The sequence below is a fragment of the Lutra lutra genome, chromosome 4 (assembly GCF_902655055.1).
Source record: "Lutra lutra chromosome 4, mLutLut1.2, whole genome shotgun sequence".
NCBI lineage: Eukaryota > Metazoa > Chordata > Mammalia > Carnivora > Mustelidae > Lutra > Lutra lutra.
This window is the reverse complement of record NC_062281.1, coordinates 173,183,707-173,205,331: the sequence shown is the minus strand read 5'-3', so window position 1 is coordinate 173,205,331 and position 21,625 is coordinate 173,183,707. Positions and strand designations below refer to the sequence as shown.

The following is a 21,625-nucleotide window of genomic DNA, read 5'->3' as shown; positions in this document are numbered from 1 at the left end:
CGAACGCGGATTCCCCGCCCACTCTACCATTCGGGACGCTCCGATTGGCCAGTGTTGGCGCGAAGGTGCGCGAGTCAGCCCTCACGCAGGGGCAGCAGGAAACAATAGAGGCCGCGCGCGCAGAGCTAGCGCCCGTAGCCTCCCCGCCCCTCCCGCAACGCTCGACCCCGGGATCCCCCCGGCTTGCCTGCCCGCCATGGCCGACAAGGAAGGTGAGGGTGCTGGGCCGCCCCAGGAGGGCGGGGGGTGCCGGGCTAGCGCCGCGGCCTCGACAGGGCCTAGCAGTGACTACAAGCCCGACTCTTGAGTGCTGTCCCCACCATCGAAGGCGTGAGGAGAAATCGCCCCCCGGGGCGGGCTAACGGCGCGCCAGTTTCTCCGGCGCGGAGGCCGGTCCCCGTGGCGTGGAGCTGGGGCGGGGGGTGGGGGGAGCCCGGGCCCGGCCGATGTTTGGTATCTCTCCGCGCTCCCTGTCCGTCTGCCCGCCTCTCCCGGTTCTGCCTGAGCCGTTCGCTACCCCAGGGGCCAGGGAGGCCCGCGCCGGTATTCCGTAGACTCGGCGGGGACGGGAGCGTGCTTATGAGGCCCGGCCGCGTCGCGCGAACGGCTAACGGAGTGACGGGCCTGGCTAACCCGAGAGAGTAGTTGCGGGCCCGCTCGGGTGGAGAGCGGTGTGGGTACCTCCGCTGCGAGGAGAATTCCACATACCTCCTCCATTTCAGAATCTGGACTCGAGCAGTGCCGGTAGCTTTGGAAGTGTTGACTCGGTTTCCCTTTGTGTTCGCTAACTTAATTTGTTTTTAACTTTTAGCAGCCTTTGATGACGCAGTAGAAGAACGTGTGATCAACGAAGAGTACAAAATATGGAAGAAGAACACCCCTTTTCTCTACGATTTGGTGATGACCCATGCCCTGGAGTGGCCTAGCCTAACTGCGCAGTGGCTTCCAGATGTAACCAGGTGATGTGAACCTTTTGAACGTTATCTTGTTGTGTCCTCCTCGGTGTAGATTTCTCACGTTGATTTTCCCTGTTTTCCTCCAGTCACCCAAAGAGAGCACGTGATCAAAACCCAGTTGGTGACCTTTTTTCCTAGCCCAAAAAATAAGACAAAAATGTAAAAATAGTTTTGCAATGTACCTGATAAGAGAAAACTTGTTTTCTTTTCCTGATAACGAATTGAATAGTCTGTTGTAACTACAGTTGACGAAATAATGTAAAATGTGTCAGCTTTCAAGAAAATGCTGTGATGAGTTCAGCTTTTTCAGCAACACGTTGGAACCTAGAGGTAGTAGCTGGTTAGTACAAAGATTTATGTGACATGGTACCTGCCTTCAAGGAGCACAGGCATAGTTGAAGAGGCTGATATAAGCTAATAGTTACAGTGATGTGCCAAGAGCAGTTTTACAGAGATACTTAGGGTGTTTAGAACCAACACCTGAGGGGTGCCTAGGTGGCTCAGTGGTTGAGCCTCTGCCTTCTGCTCAGGTCATGATCCCAGGGACCTGGTATGGACACCCCCCCCCCCTTGCCACGCGCGGCATTGCTCAGCCGGGGACCTGCTTCCCCCTCTCTCTCTGCCTCTTTGCCTATGTGTGATCTCTGTCAAATAAATAAATAAAATCTTAAAAAACAGCAACTAGCACCTGAAGGTGGGATGGGTTTTATATAAGGGCATTATGCGTAGTGAGAGATTAATCACTTGTAGGATAGGCCTTACACATGAAAAGCTTACCTCTAACAAGATAAAATAGTACTTAATTTACCCCATTTATTTAGGGTCTGCTAGGTACCACATGTCAGGGTGTGCAAATTTAGATAGACACCTTCCCTGCCTTGACTTTTTGTGTGTATAGTATGGTACATACCACCCCCCTTTAGTTTAGGGAATATGGTTGAGGATCCCCAGTGGATGCCTGAATCTGTGGATAGTGCTGAACTCTATATTGTGTTGCTTTTTTCTCATATATACATAGCTGCAATAAAGCCTCACTTGTAAATTAGACACATAAGAGGGTAATAGTAAAACAGTGTTTATAGTAATATAGCATAATAAAAGCTATTTGATTGTGGTCTCTTGCTGTCAGAATCTCTCACTGTGTACTCACCCTTGTGATGTTGTTGAGAAAAATGCCTGTGTGATGAAATGAAGTGAGGTGAATGACATGGGCTTAGTGATGAAGTATTAGGCGGCTACTGACCTGATGATAAGTCAGAAGGAAGATCCTCTACTTCCGGAGGGATTGTGGTTGACCATGGGTAACTGAAACCACGGGTTGGGGGGCTGCTGTATTACAGTAAAAAATAATTATCCTAAGAGTGGCACAGATCAAATGATCAAGTGATCAGGGGAAGGAAAAATCACCTCAACTTAGGGTATCATGAAAGGCTTCCAGGAGGAAGTGACAATGCAGAAATGAAGGTGAATTTAAATAATACAGGATTTTATCAAGACCAGTATACCTGTTGGGATATTGAGTTTTCTTTTATAAAATTGCCTCACCATTCAGAATAGCATTTTAAAAATGGTATTACAGGGGCACCTGGGTGGCTCAGTGGGTTAAGCCTCTGCCTTCGGCTCAGGTCATGATCTCAGGGTCCTGGGATCGACCCCTGCATCGGGCTCTCTGCTCAGCAGGGAGCCTGCTTCTCCCTCTCTCTCTGCCTGCCTCTCTGCCTACTTGTGATCTCTGTCAAATAAAATCTTTTTTTAAAGATGGTATTATATGCTAAATAACCAAATTTCTTCAGAATTCAAGATCTTGCAGAATGTGGCTATGTTTCAGCTCAACAAGTAATAGAAATTTGATGCAAATTTTACTAATAACTCAGAGGTTACTACCTTCACAGTGGCATTAAAAAATGAGGAAATCTGCCCTAATGATGTTTACAAAACTCCTAATAGATGCCCAGAAGTGTAGAGTTGAAAGCTTTGTCATTCATGACCAGGAGTTCCCATGTTTAGCTGATCGATCAGAATCGATCAGGGTGCCCTGGTGGCAGTTGGTTAATCATCCAACTCTTGGTTTCTGCTCAAGTTGTAATCTATAGAGCCCCACCTTGGGCTCTGCATGGAAGTCTCTTTTCTCTTCCCCTCTACCCCTCCCTCCCCAACCCTCGCTTTCTAAAAAAAAAAAAATATATATATATATATATATATTTTTTTTTTTAAAGAATTACTTGAGTTCAGATTAAGTGGAGTCATTGCTCTCAGAAGTTCTCAGTGATAGTCAAACAATTTAGGAACTGGTGGCAGAGGACTTGTTGAAAAACAGTTGAATGGTGATTCCACAGTCATGAGCTGTATCATGAGCCACCCCAGACCTACTAAATCATCCTGGAGCCATATTTTTAAAAACCTTCTTATATAATGCAGTAATTAGCTCAACTTGGAAAGCAGTGAATGAGACTAAATTCCCCAAGGTTGAAATCTGTGTTATCTTGGTAGTTTCTACTTTAGCAGACGTAGGTAAATAAACCTTTTTGCAATGTTTGACATTGGTCCAAACACCCAGTCTTTACCTTCCTTTTTTTATATTCTACACATATAACAATGCTGATTTTTTTTTTTTTAAGATTTTACTTATTTATTTTGAGTGAGAATGGGGGGGAGGCAAATCTTCAAGCAGCCTCCTGCTGAGCACTAGAACCCCACGCAGGGCTCAATCCCACAACCCATGAGATCATGACCTGAGCTGAAATCATGAGTTGGTCTCTTAAACTGACTGAGCCACTCAGGCATCCCAACAGTACTAATTTTCTTTTTAAGAAGAGGATTACTTAGAAGCAATTATGTAGTGTCAGCTGTTTGATTTTTTTGTGTCTTTTAGCATCGTCATGGCAGGGGGTGGCAGTGGTGGTATTTATTCATACCCTTTTTAAGAAAAATAAAATTGTAGTTCCGTAATGCTCTTCTGCCCTCACTTCCTGTGGTTCCTCTACCCTAAATTCAGGCATTCCCAGTTTTATGTTGACAGCTCTCTTCTTTTTTTTTTTTTTTTTTTTTTTAAGATTTTCTTTATTCATTTGAGAGGGAAAGACAGAGCACAAGCAGAGGGACAGGCAGAAGGAGAGGGAGAAGCAGGCTCCCAGCTGAACAGGGAGCCTGCCGTGGGGTTTCACCCAGGACTCTGGGATCATGACCCTAGCAGAAGGCAGACACTCAACCATCTGAACCACCCAGGCACCCCTTTGCTCTGTTTTCTCTATGTAGGATATAGATATCTATTGCCTCTGTGCAGAGGAATTCCTATTGGCTATCTCTAGACCCAACTTCTGAGCTTTTCTGAATTTTCAGCTGCCTGCTGGTGTCTTCTCTGGAGTATCTTTCTGTCTTCCCCAGCATCACATGTTCCAAACTGAGTATATTCTTCCCATAGAGTCCCACTCCAGCTTTCTTCTCTTGTTCCTATTTCTCTTTATCAGAGTTGACTTTGATTTGACATTCCTAGATTTTTCTCTTTTTTTTTACTTGACAGTTCATTTATAAGCCCCAGTGGATTCTGTGCGGTAATATCTTTCTTTTCTAGACCAGAGATTCTCAAACTTGAACATGCATCATAATCAGTTAAAGGAATTACAAGATAGATCATTGTACCAGCATCTCAAGTTCTTAATTTAGTAGGTCTGGAGTGGATTCTGAGATTTAATTTGCCTTTCTAGCTGACTTCCTAGATGATGCTGATGTTATTGGTCCTGATGCCACACTTGAAGAACCTCTGCTTTACACTGTTAGATTAATCCCTCTATGGTAATTCAGATCAATAAGATCTTTAAAAAAAAAAAAAAAAAGTCAGAAATTGTAGCTTTTTTTTTTTAAAGATTGATTTATTTGACAGAGTGAGCACAAGCAGGGAGAGCAGCAGGGAGAAGGAGAAACAGGGAGCTGGATGCAGGGCTCAATCCCAGGATCCCAGGATCATGACCTGAGCCAAAAGCAGATGCTTAACCAACTGAGCCACCCTGGCACCCCAGAATTGTGGCTCTTAGTTTTTCTTCCCCAAACCTGGTTATAATAGTGCCTTTTGCGTACATGTATATCACTGACTTCATTGTTTCTCTTAGAATTACAAATCTGAATAGTGACCATGTATTGTTGTTACAGACCAGAAGGGAAAGACTTCAGCATTCATCGACTTGTTCTGGGAACACACACGTCCGATGAACAGAACCATCTTGTGATAGCCAGTGTGCAGCTCCCTAACGATGATGCTCAGTTTGATGCTTCACACTACGACAGTGAGAAAGGAGGTAGGAATCTTCAGATTGAAAGGAGGAATGATGTATGGGTTATATCTTTTGTATCTTTGAATTCCCATGGAAAGGGTATAAAGTTTGATTTTAGAAATAAGATAATGAGCTGTGGAAAGCCTGAGTTTGCAATACAGATATTAGATATTAGAAGACATACTTAATGCACACTTGGTTCTGTCTTTTCTAGAAACCTTCCTCTACTAGATTGGGGGGAGTGTTCTAGAATTGAAAGAAGCCAAAATCTGCTATTAATTTCTTTTTTCTTTTTCTTTTTTTTTTTTTAAGTTATATTTATGTAATCTCTACATTCAGCATGGGCTCAACTCAACCCTGAGATCAGGAGTCATAGGCTCTTCTGACTGAGCCAGCCAGTCTTGCCTTTATTGTGGTTTTTTTTTTTTTTTTTTAATTTTTTTTTTTTTAAATCCCAGCTTTATTGAGATATAATTGACGTATAACATTGTTTAAGTTTAAGGTGTTTAAGGTATTGACTCATATATTGCAAATTATTACCATCATGGGTTTTTTGTTTAAGATTTTACTGGGGCTTGAACTCACAACCCCAAGATCAAGAGTCACATTCTCTACCAACTGAGCCAGCCAGGTGCCCCCAAAGTCCACCATTTATTGCTATGCATGCATGGATGCATGTGTGCATTCTCAGCATGGGAGGTAATTGCCCCGAAGGTGAAGAAAATTGGTTCTTGGAAAGAATGGCATGCATGAAAATAATTTTAATTCTTAAATGTATAAAGCACAGATATATGGTATACATAAATACACAGGATATCTGTGGTATTAAAATTTCATCAGGAGTGTCAGAAAAGATGTCTTTTTTGTTTGTTTGTTTTAAAGATTTCATTTACTTAATTGACAGAGAGATCCTAAGCAGGCAGAGAGGCAGGCAGAGAGATGGGGGAAACAGGCTCCCCACTGAGCAGAGAGCCCGATGTGGGGCTTGATCCCAGGACCCTGAGATCATGACCTGAGCCCCCCAGTGCCCCCAGAAAAGACGTATTACAAGGTTTGGGGGGTGGGGGGGGGGTTGAGAAACACTGGCTTAAATTACCCTTTCCATTTTGAAGTGGTAGAAATGACAACCATGGTACTTGATATATATATAAAAATTAAGTGAGCCATTTAATTATATTTTATATGAGGAGATTGCCTAAGGGTTTAGCTATTCATGAAATACTTAACTCTCTCCCTTTTAATAGAGGTGGAAATGGATGAGTTACGTTTGTTGTTGTTCTTAAACTCAAATTATTACCCAGAGATAAAGGACACACTGTCATTGAGATATATGATCTAAAAAATTGATGTTTAATGTTTCTTGAATTTCTCTTCATTAGCAGAATCCATTCTTTTATCTCAGTTCTTTGAGCTCCAGTTACTTGCCAGGATTGTTATGTACAGTTGGTCTTTTGATCACTGCATATTTGCCTTAGGGTGTTACAGAATGCAGAGTAATAAGTTTTTTTTTTTTTTTTTTTAAGATTTTATTTATTTATTTATTTGACAGGTAGAGATCACAAGTAAGCAGAGTCAGGCAGAGTGGGGGGGGAGCAGGCTCCCTGCTGAGCAGAGAACCTGATGTGGGACTTGATCCCAGGACCCCGAGATCATGACCGGAGCCGAAGGCAGCGGCCCAACCCACTGAGCCACCCAGGCGCCCCAGAGTAATAAGTTCTTAAGATAAAGGTCCACAGATACGGTTTGTGTCACTGACCCAGCTGTGCGTGATACAATTACTGGGAAGTTACTCTCTGGGTAGACATTAGTGTTGCGGTGGGGGCGGGTGGTGGACACTGAACTTAAAGAGTCTAAGGAGTTGGGCTTAAGGTCCTGTTATGCCACTCACTAGCTCTGTGGTTTTGGATAAATCATTTAGCCTCTCTGAGCATCAACTTCCTTTTTATTAAATGAAGATAAATTGTTTTTAAATAGTATTTTGGGGGCGCCCTGGGTGACTCAGTGGGTTTAAGCCTCTGCCTTTGGTTCGGGTCATGATCTCAGGGTCCTGGGATTGAACCCCGCATAGGGCTTTCTGCTCAGCGGGGAGCCTGCTTCCCTCTCTCTCTGCCTACTTGTGGTCTCTCTCTCTGTGTCAAATAAATAAAATCTTTACTTAATAAATAAATAAAATTTTTGGTGACAATGTAAATACTTTGATTGGTAATGTAATAATTTTTTTTTAAGAAATCAAATAGGAAACTGGATCCTGGCCACTGCCATAAACCTATCCTCTACATATAGATCACTGTTAAATTGATTGTTTTCTGAATGATTTATCTGTCCCATTTATTAGCTCAGTCATTCAACATATATGTTGAGTACTTACTATACCCCAGGCTTTTTTCTTGGTTCTAAGAATGCAGCATAGAATATGCTTTTCTGGCCGATGTGTCTTGGACATCTTTTTGTTTAAGATGTATCTCCTTTTGATGGTTGTGTACTATGTCATAGTTAACCATCCCTTACTTGATATTTAAGTGGCTTCCAATTTTCTGGCTTGAAAAACAGTTCTTGTACCATATGTCTTGCATATTTTTGCTATAGAGTTATTTTCTAAGTGGACTGCTGATCAGAGGGCAAGAACATTTTCAGGTAAAATTAATACTGCTAAGTTGCCCTTCGAGAAGGATTCCCAGTCCCACCAATAGCAGATGTATTATGTATGTTTTGTGTGTTTATCTTTATGCCTCCGCCAGCATTGGATTTACTTGTCCCAACTTTCCTCTGATACCCTTCAGATTTTGTGTCGTTCTTGGAAACGCCTTTATTATTCCAAGATTTTAAAGTATTTACCTGTTGTTTCTGGTGCCTTTTTATGTTTGGCCATTAAAAACTGTAATATTTCTGGAATTTGTTTTGACATTGGGTATGGAGTAGGAATCCAAACATTTTTTCTTTTTCTTTTTTTAAGATTTTATTTGTTTATTTGACAGAGATCACAAGTAGGCAGAGAGGCAGGCAGAGAGAGAAGAGGAAGCAGGCTCCCTGCTAAGCAGAGATCCCAATTCGGGGCTTGATCCCAGGACCCTGGGATCATGACCTGAGCTGAAGGCAGAGGCTTTAACCCACTAAGCTACCCAGGCTCCCCCAAGCATTTTTTCTAAGTGGTTAACAAATTTTTTTTTTTTTTTAAGTTTTTTTTTTTTTTTTTTTTTTTTTTTTTTTTGGACAGACAGATCACGAGTAGTCAGAGAGGCAGGCAGAGAGAGAGAGGAGGAGGCAGGCTCCCCGCCGAGCAGAGAGCCCGATGCAGGACTCGATCCCAGGACCCTGAGATCATGACCTGAGCTGAAGGCAGAGGCTTTAACCACTGAGCCACCCAGGCACCCCAACAATTTTTTTAAAATACCATTTGCTGGGGCGCCTGGGTGGCTCAGTGGATTAAGCCGCTGCCTTCGGCTCAGGTCATGATCTCAGGGTCCTGGGATCGAGTCCCACATCGGGCTCTCTGCTCAGCAGGGTTCCTGCTTCCCTCTCTCTCTCTCTCTCTGCCTGCCTCTCCGTCTACTTGTGATCTCTCTCTGTCAAATAAATAAATAAAATCTTTAAAAAAATAAATAAAAATAAAATACCATTTGCTGCGAGCACCTCAGTAGCTCAGTCGGTTACACTTAATTAGGACTCTTGTGTGTTTTTTTAAGATTTTATTTATTTATTTGACAGATCACAAGTGGGCAGAGGGGGAGACAGCCTCCCTGCCGAGCAGAGAGTCCAATCGAGGCTCGATCCCAGGACCCTGGGATCATGATCTGAGCTGAAGGCAGAGGTTTTAACCCACTGAGCCACCCAGGCGCCCTTAATTCAGACTCTTGATCAACTCAGGTCTTGATGTCAGGGTGGTGAGTTCAAGCCCTGTGATAGGCTCCATGCTATACATGGAGGCTTCTTTTTAAAAGATGCCATTTGCTGGCAAGTAGTTTCTTCACCGGTTGTTGAGGTGGCATTTTTTTAACATACGTACTTTTTCTGGTAATGGTTTTTTGAACAGCATCAAAGCAACTTTTGCTTTATCCCCCCCTTAATTAATGTAGAGGAACAATTAAAAATACTGGTAATGATGGGTGATACATTTGTAAAACTCTATAAATTACTCTGTTTAATCCCCATAGGGAACTCTGTAGTTGTTTTGTAACTTGCCCTAAGGTTACACAGCTTATCTCCCTCCCTCTCTCTCCTCTTCCTTATACTCCCCTTCCTTTCCCCCCACGCCCCCATCTTCAGATCACTGGATATGTTTGGTGCTTTAAAGAGGGGGCGCCGTACTCTCTTCTGTATGGTCTTAACAATGGTGGAAGCAGATAATACCTAATGTCTCTTGGGTGATTATTAGGTAGATAAGCTTACTAGTCTGTCTTGTTCTCAGATGAAATATCCTGGGCTCTCAAATTGAACTATTGTAATAAGTTACCATCCACTTGACCGCATTTGGTTTTAGGTATTAGATGGCAGATATCTTCAAAAGATTGGTGAACTTTCAAAGTGAAAACTGAAAACTGGCTTCGTCCTGTTTTGACATTTAAAAGAATTTGTGCGGGTGGCTCAGTGGGTTAAAGCCTCTGCCTCTGGCTCAGGTCATGATCCCCGGGGTCCTGGGGTCCTGGGATCTCCTCTGCTCAGCGGGGAGCCTGCTTCCCCCTCTCTCTCTGCCTGCCTCTCCGCCTACTTGTGATCTCTCTCTATGTGTCAAATAAATAAAATTAATTTAAAAAAGAATTTGTGTGTTTATATTAGGGTCATCCTGGCAATAGTCGCATTTTAAGCCCATGTAAAATAGAGTAGATGTAAAATTTTACTTATGACTCTATTACCAAGATCTTTCAATATCAACAAGTTTATTTTTAGCAGCTTATTTGGAGAATATTTTTTTTAAATATCTTTTTAGTCTTTTATCTGAATTGTATAAAATAAACATTAAATCATGATGAGGTAATTGAATATTTGTTGTTAGAGTTTACTCTTTTTAGTAAAAAGGTGTTTATGGACTTAGTGGCTTACAGGTAGAAATCAATGCTGGTTACCTCGTTTGTGGGGGAGGGGTAGATACTAGTTGGGAGGGACATGATAGTACTTTCTGGGAAGCTAGAGATCTTGGTGCTGGTTTTCCTGGTGTATACATTTGTAGAAATTTGTCAAGCTGTGCCCTATAGTTCATAGTGTTTTATATGGAGAGACATAAACAAAATAGGAATACAACTGGACCTTGATGGTCATTTAATTCATTGTACTTGGATAGCTCAGTCTTTGTTTCCTACTTGAGATTTGGCCTTTCGTTTATCAGCTTCCGCTTGGGAGCCCCTAATTATATTTTAGATAGATAAATCCTCATCTTTGTAAAAACTCAATTGTGAATCCTCTAAGCTGACTTATTACTGTGTTTTGTTTTGTTTTTTTAAGATTTTATGTATTTATTTGACAGACAGAGATCACAAGTAGGCAGAGAGACAGGCAGAGAGAGAGAAGAAAGCAGGCTCCCTGTGAGCAGAGAGCCCGATGTGGGGCTCGATCCCAGGACCCTGGGATCATGACCTGAGCCGAAGGCAGAGGTCTTAACCCACTGAGCCACCCAGGCGCCCCATTACTGTGTTTTAACCACAGTTAAGGAGACCCTCTGTTTAGTATGTATTCGATACCAAAATACCCTGCATTATGTAATTAGTACCCTTGCTCTGCAGGCTCACTGCCAGCTTTTGCTCTTCCCTTGTTACTGGGATCTCTTTAATGGCAGTTAGGCTTTTTTGTCATAGTCATCTGTAGTTACAGTTTATCTCTGTGTTTGGACTGAAAGTTCCTTGCAGTCACGTACCTTATCATGCCCTCTTTTTTTTTTTTTTTTTAATTTATTTTAGATTTTATTTACTTATTTGAGAGAGACAGTGAGAGAGAACATGAGAGAGGAGAAGGTCAGAGGGAGAAGCAGACTCCCCGTGGAGCTGGGAGCCTGATGGGGGACTCGATCCTGGAACTCCAGGATCATGACCTGAGCCGAAGCCAGTTGCTAACCAACTGAGCCACCCAGGCGCCTATGCCTTCTTTTTTTACATTGTAGATACTCGTGGTCTAGAGTTCTGGGGTTTTGGGTTTTGTTTTGTTTTTTTAATATATTTTTTAAAGATTTTATTTATTTATTTGACAGAGATCACAAGTAGGCAGAGAGGCAGACAGAGGGGATGGGGGGGAGCAGGCCCCCTGCTGAGCAGAGAGCCAGATTGGGGGGCAGGGGGCAGGACCCTGGGATCATGACCTGAGCTGAAGCAGAGGCTTAACCCACTGAGCCACCCAGGCGCCCCTAATACAGCTTTGCACTGGTTTTCTTTTCTTTTTTTTTTTCTTTTCTTTTTTTTTTTTAAGATTTTTTAAAATTTATTTGACAGAGATCACAAGTAGGCAGAGAGGCAGGCAGAGAGAGAGAGAGGGAAGCAGGCTAGGCTCTCTGTGTTTGGACTGAAAGTTCCTTGCAATCATGTATCTTATCATGAGTTCTTTCCTTTTCTTTTTTTTTTAGACTATTTATTTATTTATTTATTTGAGAGAGGGACAGTGAGAGAGAGCATAAGAGAAGGCAGAGAGCTTTCTGAGCAGAGAGCCTGATGCAGGCTCCATCCCACGACCCTGAGGTCATGACCTGAGCGGAAGGCAGAGGCTTAACCCACTGAGCCACCCAGGCGCCCTGCTAGAGTTCTGGGGTTTTAATGTGAGCTTTTTTTTCTCCTTCAGAGTCTATTCTGCGCTTTTGTTTTTAGATTTTTAGTCTGTGTGAAACATTTGCATTTCAACCATTAAAAGTTATTTAGTGGAAATTGAAAGTTACCTAGTCTGCCAGCCATATTATCTATGTCCTTGCTTTTTAAAAAAAATATTTTATTTATTTATTTGACAGAGATTACAAGTAGGCAGAAAAGCAGGTGGGGTGGGGGGAGCAGACTCCCTGCCGAACAGAGAGCTCGATGTGGGGCTTCATCCACCCCGGGATCATGACCTGAGCCTAAGGCAGAGGCTTAACCCACTGAGCCACCCAGGCGCTGCATGTCCTTTCTTCTTTGGTTTGTTTTGGTTTTGTGGGCTTTTTGTCTTTTTTGTTTGTTTTTGTCCTTGCTTTTTAAAAGATTTTTGTCCTTCAAAGTATAACACTTATATATCGGTGCTATTGACAGTGTTTTCATTTATAAGTTACTGTCACAACTTAGCTTTATGGAGAAGGTGTTTGAGACTCAGAAATTGAAGGCCTTCCTCAAATGACCAAGCTCTGGCAGTCAGTTAGGCCAAGGTCTGACTCTTTCTTAGATATCTTATCATGCTGCCTTCTGTAATTCTTTCGACTAATCATTAACTACCTTTGTTTATATGTTGCTGTGCCAGGATTTACATAACCACAAATTATATTTTTACACATTTTATAATGGCACTTGGGAAAACGAAGTGCATACAGTAGCCAAATGTGAATAAAAAATATTTTTATCTAGTCCTTGCCTGCCTGGTTTATTTCAGCCAAGGATTGTAGTTGGCATGTATAAGTGGGTGGGGGAGGTGGTAAAGGGAAATGGAACTAGCTATTGTGGCTCTGTTTTTCCTCACTGGGCTAAGAGAAATGGTATAGGGAAAAGATAATGGTGTGATGGTATTTCAGGAAGGTCATTCCAAACTATAGCTTCAAATAAATGGTATATAAAGGGGACTCTTTAGTACCTGGTATACTGTGTACTTTAATATTTGTTAAAATAGTAACTTAAAGAGCACATGGGTGGAGTAGACTGTTGAGCTTAAAGGGCCTATGGGTGGAGTAGACTCTTGAGTCTCTGAGTCTTGATTTAGGCTCAAGTTGTGGTCCTAGGATCTGGCCCCATGTGGGGCTCTGCACTCAGTGCAGAGTCTGCTTAGGATTCTCTCTCTCCTCTCCTCCTGCTCATTCTCACATGCGCATGCTCTCTCACTTTCTCTCTCAAATCTTAAATAGTAACTTGGGTTTTACTTATTCAGCACTTTTTTGGTACTTAGATTAGATTTGAAAATTGCTTATTGAGAATCTCCTTTTGAAGTGGAATTGGTAGTGTTCCCTGCTTTTTAGATAGTATTCATATTTTTTAGCTAGGAATCAGGAGAATGAAAATTTTCACTAGGTTCAGTTGTAGTCCTGTCACTAGGAATGGTAATGTAGGTATGCCAGATTTCTATTTTTCTTGGTAAAATTTGGGGGGATACTGTCTTCCCGTCTATGTAGGGTTGTAACAATCAAATGAAATAAGAGATATAAAAACACTGTATACTGTTAACAAATGTCTAGATTATTTCTAGTATTTACCAGTTTGCTGATAAAAAGCTTGCCTGTGTCATAATTTGAGTGACAGAGTAGCTCTTGCTTTGTCCTCATTTGCAATTTCTTATATATTTACAGAATTTGGAGGTTTTGGCTCAGTTAGTGGAAAAATTGAAATAGAAATCAAGATCAACCATGAAGGAGAAGTAAACCGGGCACGTTATATGCCCCAGAACCCTTGCATCATTGCAACAAAGACTCCATCCAGTGATGTTCTTGTTTTTGACTATACAAAACATCCTTCCAAACCAGGTACCTGCCGCCTTCAGTTCAGATACAGATAATGAGTCATTATGGGAATACACTTTTCCACTCAAACTGAGTGTAATTGCTTGTTAAATGTATATTCTAACATCTTGTGATGTATACTGGTATGTGTTGATATTCTTCTTTTGCGTTCTTACCTAGGTGGGAAAAAATGCTTTTTTACACAGAACAGAATCATGGTGCATTTTAAGTGTTAACAATTTGATCATAATGGGTCTCTATTGCTGTACATATGAAGAGCTTCATACCTCTTCCATCAAAATTCCATTATGCTTTGTAGACCCAAAGAGGCAGTAGACTCTGGATAGTTTTGATATGTGTGTTAATTTACAGACCCTTCTGGAGAGTGCAACCCAGACTTGCGTCTCCGTGGACATCAGAAGGAAGGCTATGGACTTTCTTGGAACCCAAATCTCAGTGGGCACTTACTTAGTGCTTCAGACGACCACGTGCGTATCCTCATTTTGAAGCAGATCTGGGCTAGTTATCAGTTGGTTTCTTTTCTGGGGTATGTGGGGAAGTGAGAATCTTCCATTTATATAATAGTTAATTTTACATTTAAGACCATCTGCCTCTGGGACATCAGTGCTGTTCCAAAGGAAGGAAAAGTTGTGGATGCGAAGACCATCTTTACAGGGCATACAGCAGTAGTAGAAGATGTTTCCTGGCATCTGCTCCATGAGTCTCTGTTTGGGTCAGTTGCTGATGATCAAAAACTTATGATGTGAGTAGAATCCATGTTTGAGTTTTTTCCTTGTTGTCTAAGTTTTATGTTACCCATTTTAAGCTTTTTTTCCTGTTTTTTCTTTTTTATTAAAGCTGGGATACTCGTTCAAACAATACTTCCAAACCAAGCCACTCAGTTGATGCTCACACTGCTGAAGTGAACTGCCTATCTTTCAATCCTTACAGTGAGTTCATTCTGGCCACAGGATCAGCCGACAAGGTCAGTTTGGTTCATTTTAAGAGAAAAAAAAAAATTTCTTTTGCTTCCTTTGAGTAAACGAGATCTTTCAGTTGTGGGTTTTCTTTTCATAAAAAACTACTGATTGCTCTTGCTTTCCTTTTTGTATATAGACTGTTGCCTTGTGGGATCTGAGAAATCTGAAACTTAAGTTGCATTCCTTTGAATCACATAAGGATGAAATATTCCAGGTAAGAGAAACTAATGCTACATTTGTTTATTTTAAGGAAAACCTGGATGTGTGAGTAGGCGCACTTGTGCTTTATCCCATTATTACCAGTAATAGAACTCTATGGATCTATGCTCATCTCTATAGGAAATGTGATTGTTAATTCTATACTTCCTCAGACTGGTCATTGGTGACTTACACTCTTGAGGTATTAAGAAAATCAGTGCTTAATAATTCATGTTCCTGACATTGTATCTTGCCTTATTTCCAGAACTTGCCATGTCTGTTGATTTTGCAGTTGAAGCCTAAAGTACTAGCTCCATGTTTTCTGCCTCATCAGTTTAAGCTCCTTTCTTAACACGCAAAAAGCTCTCTGACTCAATTCAAGAAATGTGGCACTATGTTCACCACTTACTGCCAACACACTGTGAGGAATAGGTTATATATAGTCTTTGCTATTAAAGAGCTTACAGTTTTATAGCAAGGGAAGGCCCATTTAGATTCACCGTAGCAGAAGGTTGTTAAGCATTAGAACTTAGGGGTGGGGCACTGGGTGCTTTAGTCAGTTATGGGTCTGCCTTTGATTCAGGTCATGATTCTGGGGTCCTGGGGTTTAACCCCACATTGTTCTCCTTACTCGGTGAGAAGTCTGCTGCTCCCTCTGCATCTCCCCACAGCTTGTGCTCACTCTTTCTCAAGTAAATAAATAAAATCTTTAAAATGGGGAGAGTGGGCGTCTGGGTGGCCCAGTAGATTAAGTGGTGCTTCTCCCTCCGGCTGCTCCTCCCCCTGCTTGTGCACTCTATACTCTCTCTCTCTCTCTCAAATAAGTAAGTAAATCTTAAAAAAAAAAAAAAAAGTGCGGTCAAAGTTAATTTTGGTGTGTGAAAGTGGCCTCTGATTTAGGCTCTAGGTGAGCCATACTCCTCTGCACTTTGTCTCACTTAACCTTATTTTCTACTCTTGGCTTGCTCCAGTGAACATTTTTGTCTTTATCCTCTTTGTCCTTGCTTGTAGTGGTGTTCCTGCCTGGAGAGTATCTAAATTCTTCCCTAAGTATTGGTGACTAATGCCCTTTTATCTATACCATGATGCTAGGACTTTCTTATCAGACAGTGTAACAGTATGTGATTGTTGTATGTGTGGTAGCTAACTTTAATAAAATCATTATCGTAAGGAGTCAGTTTTTTATCAGTTTGGGTTTGTTTTGTTTTGTTTTCTTTTAGTTTTTAATCCGTTTTATATGTAATACTGAATTCATAATAAGTACTTGAGAAAATAGATACTGTATGTATGTGTTCCGTACTTTAGTTCTAAGGTTGGATCACATTTGGCCAGAAGCCAGAATTAGTAAGAGTAGATTAAGATCAGAGCTTCAGAAATATAAAATGAGGGGCACCTGCCTGATTCAGTCAGTAGAACACGTGACTTTTGATCTCAGAGTCACGAGTCCCAGCCCCCAGTTGGCGTGGAGTTTATTTATTTAAAAGTTAAAAATCTTAATATGAAATATTTTACTTTAAAAATCTTGGGCAGGGGTGCCTGGGTGGCTCAGTGGGTTAAAGCCTCTGCCTTCGGCTCAGGTCATGACCCCAGGGTCCTGGGATCGAGCCCCACATCGGGCTCTCTGCTCCACGGGGAGCCTGCTTCCTCCTCTCTCTCTGCCTGCCTCTCTGCCTACTTGTGATCTCTGTCTGTCAAATAAATAAATAAAATCTTTTTAAAAAATAAATAAATAAATAAATAAAAAATAAAAATCTTGGGCACCTGGGTGGCTCAGTTGGTAAGTGTCTGCCTTCCGCTCAGGTCATGATCTCAGGGTCCTGGGATTGAGCCCGGCATCAGACTCCTTGCTCAACGGGAAGCCTGCTTCTCCCTCTCCCACTCCCATGCTTGTGTTCCCTCTCTTGCTGTCTGGCTTCTCTGTCAAAAAAATAAATAAAATACTTTTAAAATTAAATTAAAGGGGTGCCTGGGTGGCTCAGTTGTTAGCCGTCTGCCTTCTGCTCAGGTCACGATCCCAGAGTCCTGGGATCGGGCCCCACATAGGGCTCCCTGCTTGGCAGGAGGCATGCTTCTCCCTCTCCCACTCCCCCTGCTTAGGTTCCTCTCTTGCTGTGTCTCTCTCTGTCAAATAAGTCTTAAAAATTTTTTAAATTAAAAATTTTTACCACACACACACACAAATAGAAATAGAACAAAAGGTTTAGTGATAGGTTATCTTCATAAAAGAAACCATCTTCTCTATCTGTCAGGTTTTTTGTTGTTGTTAAGATTTTATTTCCTGGGGCGCCTGGGTGGCTCAGTGGGTTAAGCCGCTGCCTTCAGCTCAGGTCATGATCTCGGAGTCCTGGGATCGAGCCCCGCATCGGGCTCTCTGCTCAGCAGGGAGCCTGCTTCCTCCTCTCTCTCTGCCTGCCTCTCTGCCTGCTTGTGATCTCTCTGTCAAATAAATAAATAAAATCTTTAAAAAAAAAAAAAAAAAAGATTTTATTTCCTGGGGCGCCTGGATGGCTCAGTGGGTTAAGCCGCTGCCTTCGGCTCGGGTCATGATCTCAGGGTCCTGGGATCGAGCCCCGCATCGGGCTCTCTGCTCAGCGGGGAGCCTGCTTCCTCCTGTCTCTCTGCCTGCCTCTCTGCCTGCTTGTGATCCCTCTCTGTCAAATAAATAAATAAAATCTTTAAAAAAAAAAAAAAAAGATTTTATTTCCTTATTTGTCAGAGCACAAGCATGGGGAGCAGCAGGCAGAGGGAGAAGCAGGTCCCTGCTAAGCAAGGAGCTGATGTGGGAATCAATCCCAGGACCCCAGGATCATGACCTGAGCCAAAGGCAGATGCTCAACCAGCTGAACCACCCAGGCACCCTTTTTGGGTTTTTTTGTTTGTTTTTTTGTTGTTTTTGTGTTTTATTTTTTAAAATAATCTCTACACCCAAACTGGGGCTTGAACTTTAAAACCCCTGAGATCAAAAGTTGCATGATCCACCAACAGAGCCAGCTAGGCACCCCCTCTAGCTGTCAGTTTTAATTATAATGTCTAAAATACTTTGATTTCTTTTTTATGAAATTTTTAAATTGTTACGTATAATTTAGGTATTTTCCCCTCCGTTTTCTTTCTTTCTTTTTTTTTTCCTTAAGATTTGATTTATTTATTTGAGAGACAGAGAGCAAGTGATTGAGAGAGAGCGTGTGCTGGGGCGAGAGGGAGAAGCAGGCACCCCGCTGAGCAGGGAGCCTGACGTGGACTTTATCCCGGAACCTTGGCATCATGACCTGAGCCAAAGGCAGATGCTTAACCAACTAAGCCACCCAGACACCCCGACCCTCAGTTTTCTAAGTTACAGTTTTTCTGTTTCCTTCATTTTTACTGTAGGTTCAGTGGTCGCCTCACAATGAGACCATTTTGGCTTCCAGTGGTACTGATCGCAGACTGAATGTTTGGGATTTAAGGTAAGTCTTGTATTGGTTACTCTTAGTGGAGATATTTTCTTTATTTATACTTTTCTAAAGTAGTTACTTGGGACAAATCTGTTTTAACTTCTTGTTTTGTTTTAACTTTTTAAAAATCTTTTTGTGCTAGTAAAATTGGAGAGGAACAATCCCCGGAAGATGCAGAAGATGGGCCACCAGAATTGTTGGTATGTTCTGCACATTGAGTAATATTGAGATACTCTGTTACTTACTGCTCTCTATCTGCTTTTCATTATCTTTGTTTTCCTCCCTCTTCAGTTTATTCATGGTGGTCACACTGCCAAGATATCTGATTTCTCCTGGAATCCCAATGAACCTTGGGTGATTTGTTCTGTATCAGAAGACAATATCATGCAAGTGTGGCAAATGGTAAGTGTTATCCTTTATTCAGGGGACATGAGGTCAGTGAGCTGGAGTATCACTTCATATTTACAGACTTCATAAATGGCATCTCTGGTTAGTTTACTCCCAAGTATGACTTTAGCACTTGCTGCACGTTATCATTTTCACATGCCTGCTCATTACCTTTATCTGCTTATCCCACTGGTGTCTCAAACTCAAGAAGACCAGACTTCTCTCCCCTTCTTCTTATTCCCGTTTTCTCCTGTTTTCCTGTTTTGTATATGGCTCCAGTGTCATCATCCCCCAGCTCAACCAACTTGAAGACTCAAGAGTTCTTTTTTTTTTTCTTTTTCTTTTTTAAAATTTATTTGGCAGAGATCACAGAGGTAGGCAGAGAGAGGAGGAAGCAGGCTCCCTGCCGAGCAGAGAGCCCGATGTGGGGCTCGATCCCAGTACCCTGGGATCATGACCTGAGCTGAAGGAAGAGGCTTTAACCCACCCAGGCGCCCCTCAAGAGTTCTTGATTATCTATTTACCTCTAGTTCTCGTTTACTTTCCAGATTTTGCATTGTCTGTCTGCATTGTTTCTTGTATCTGTACTCATCTTACAGATAAACACTTAGTGCCCAGCTTTCCTATTTCTACTTCACACCCTGAGTTTTTGGTCAGGTTCTCATTACTACTTGCTAAACTATTGCAATAGCCTCCTTGCTGGCCTCCTCCTTTCCCCACTACTAGCAGTTGAATCTTTGGGAATGGTCATTCCTTTGAAGTGACTTGTGGCTTTGAACATGCCTTGTACAGTTTCTACCACAATGGTACAGCATCAGATACTGCCATTTCTCTGTGAAATATTACTAGATTCTAAAAACTTCCCTGTTTTTTATACCCCAAATGGGAAATGATTACCCTTTTTTGAATTTCCAAAGTGCTTGGAATTTAATAAAGATAACTGTAATGTCTAACATAGAGCAATATAAGAAACACTTGCTTTCTGGAGGTGGATGGTGATTGATAGTTGCACACAGGGTGAATGGACTTAATGCCCTGTACACTTAAAAATGGTTAAGATGGCAATTTGATATGTATTTTTGTACCACAATTTTTTTTATTGCATAACTTGAATGATGGTAGCCTGATTAATGAAAAGATTTGGGAAAAAGTTTTTGTTGTTTTAGCATAGATCTAGAGGCAGGGATAATCTCCAGAAGAAAGTTTTTGGCTCAACATGAGGAAAAGTATTTTAATAATCAGAACTTCTTTGGGATGCATGGGTGGCTCAGTTGATTGAGCTGTTGCCTTCGACTCAGTGGGGAGCCTGCTTCTTCCTCTCCCTCAGCTGTTCCCTCTGCTTGTATGTGCATGCGTGCTCTCTCTGTCAAATTTTTAAAAATCTTTGAAACAACTTCCTTAAAGAATAGCACTATTAATCAAAGTTAAAGAAATAAAATGAAAAAGAAATGCGTTTTTGTGGCCTATGAGATTAACAAATTATATGGTATATCCAGACTTCTTTATAAGATATTCATGACATAAAGTACGAAAAAAGCAGATTATAGAACAATGGCATGTTATAATTCCTCATATTAAAAATTACTGTAGCTAGGAATGCCTGGACAGCTCAGTTGGTTAAGCAGCTGCCTTCAGCTCAGGTCATGACCCCAAGGTCCTGGGATCAAGCCCCACATCAGCCTCCCTGCTCCATGGAGAGTCTGCTTCTCCCTCTGCCCCTTTAACCCTGCTCATCCTCACTTGCTCACACACACACGTGCTCTCCTCCCCACCCCTATCCTCTCAAATAAATAAATAAAATCTTTTTTTAAAAAAATTAAATAAAATTATTATAGCTAGTCTTGAATTTAATTATATGTAACTGTTTAGAAGCTTGTTTGCAGGGCGCCTGGGTGGCTCACAGGGTTGAGCGACTGCCTTTAGCTCAGGTCGTGATTCTGGAGTCCCAAATCAGGTCCCACATCGGGCTCCCTGCTTGGCAGAGAGTCAGCTTCTCCCTCTGACCTTCCCCCACCTCGTGCTCTCTCTGATTCTTTCAAATAAATAATTATTATTTTTTTTTTTTAAGGGCGTTTAAAAAAAGAAGCAGCTTGTTTCCCTTAATGTGGTTGGTATATTTAGGGAGTTTTTGGATATCTTCTTTATACCTTTCAATATTATAATTTGTAATAGTAAATGTGTATTACATGTGTAAACAGAAAATCTACCTCATCTTTTTCCTTGTAATATACCCACGTATAATTAATATAAAAACTACAGAGTTCTGACAGGAAGGTGAAATATGCTGCCTTGAGTAGCCTGTCATTTAAAGATATTTAAGTAGTTGCCATGGGAATGTAGGAGATCGAACTACATCACCTTCAGGCCATGTTGTTCTTTACTCGGTTTTTTTAGAATGGTGGTAAAAGAAAAAATAAAAAAGAACTATAAAACAAGTAACTATTTGGTCTTTGTCCCAAGTTCCTAAAACCCTTGGGGTTGTCTGAGTGATAGAAGTCTCTGTTGCTGTTTATAAGGAGCCCCTTTTGGCCACACCTGAGTTTAGGCTAAGGAGGTAACTTAGGGCCCCTGGAAAGCCTCGGGATGGGGCTGGTCTCCTGAAAGACCAAACAGGTGATTGGAGAACTTTACAGTCCCTCCTACCCACAGGCAGAGGGGATTGAGTTGTGTAAAACTTTTGAAAAGGCTCTGTGTAATCTCTGGATGTGATGAGCTTCTGGGCCGTTGGGTATAGTGACGGCTACCCAGAGAAGACCTAGAAGCTTTGTATATTTCCTTCTCACCTCACCCTGTGCTTCACTGCCAAGTTGGCTCTTCCTGAGTT

General features: G+C 41.7%; 1 protein-coding gene across 3 annotated transcripts in view; it reads left to right on the top strand.

The window, feature by feature from the left end:
• Nucleotides 1-33: 33 nt before the first annotated feature.
• The window catches only part of RBBP4 (RB binding protein 4, chromatin remodeling factor), a 23,854-nt gene continuing 2,262 nt past the window's right edge, over nucleotides 34-21,625 (top strand). The window contains exons 1-11 of one of the 3 annotated variants that reach the window (XM_047728824.1): nucleotides 34-212; nucleotides 815-959; nucleotides 5,103-5,248; nucleotides 13,656-13,829; nucleotides 14,178-14,293; nucleotides 14,408-14,568; nucleotides 14,664-14,790; nucleotides 14,922-14,999; nucleotides 18,350-18,426; nucleotides 18,557-18,614; nucleotides 18,706-18,816. In XM_047728824.1, the coding sequence (XP_047584780.1) occupies nucleotides 197-212; nucleotides 815-959; nucleotides 5,103-5,248; nucleotides 13,656-13,829; nucleotides 14,178-14,293; nucleotides 14,408-14,568; nucleotides 14,664-14,790; nucleotides 14,922-14,999; nucleotides 18,350-18,426; nucleotides 18,557-18,614; nucleotides 18,706-18,816 (1,209 nt within the window). In that variant the 5' untranslated portion in view covers nucleotides 34-196. Of the gene's footprint in view, nucleotides 213-494; nucleotides 638-811; nucleotides 960-5,102; nucleotides 5,249-13,655; nucleotides 13,830-14,177; nucleotides 14,294-14,407; nucleotides 14,569-14,663; nucleotides 14,791-14,921; nucleotides 15,000-18,349; nucleotides 18,427-18,556; nucleotides 18,615-18,705; nucleotides 18,817-21,625 lie in introns of those variants that run through there. The other 2 variants (XM_047728823.1, XM_047728822.1) reach the window with 2 other exon arrangements.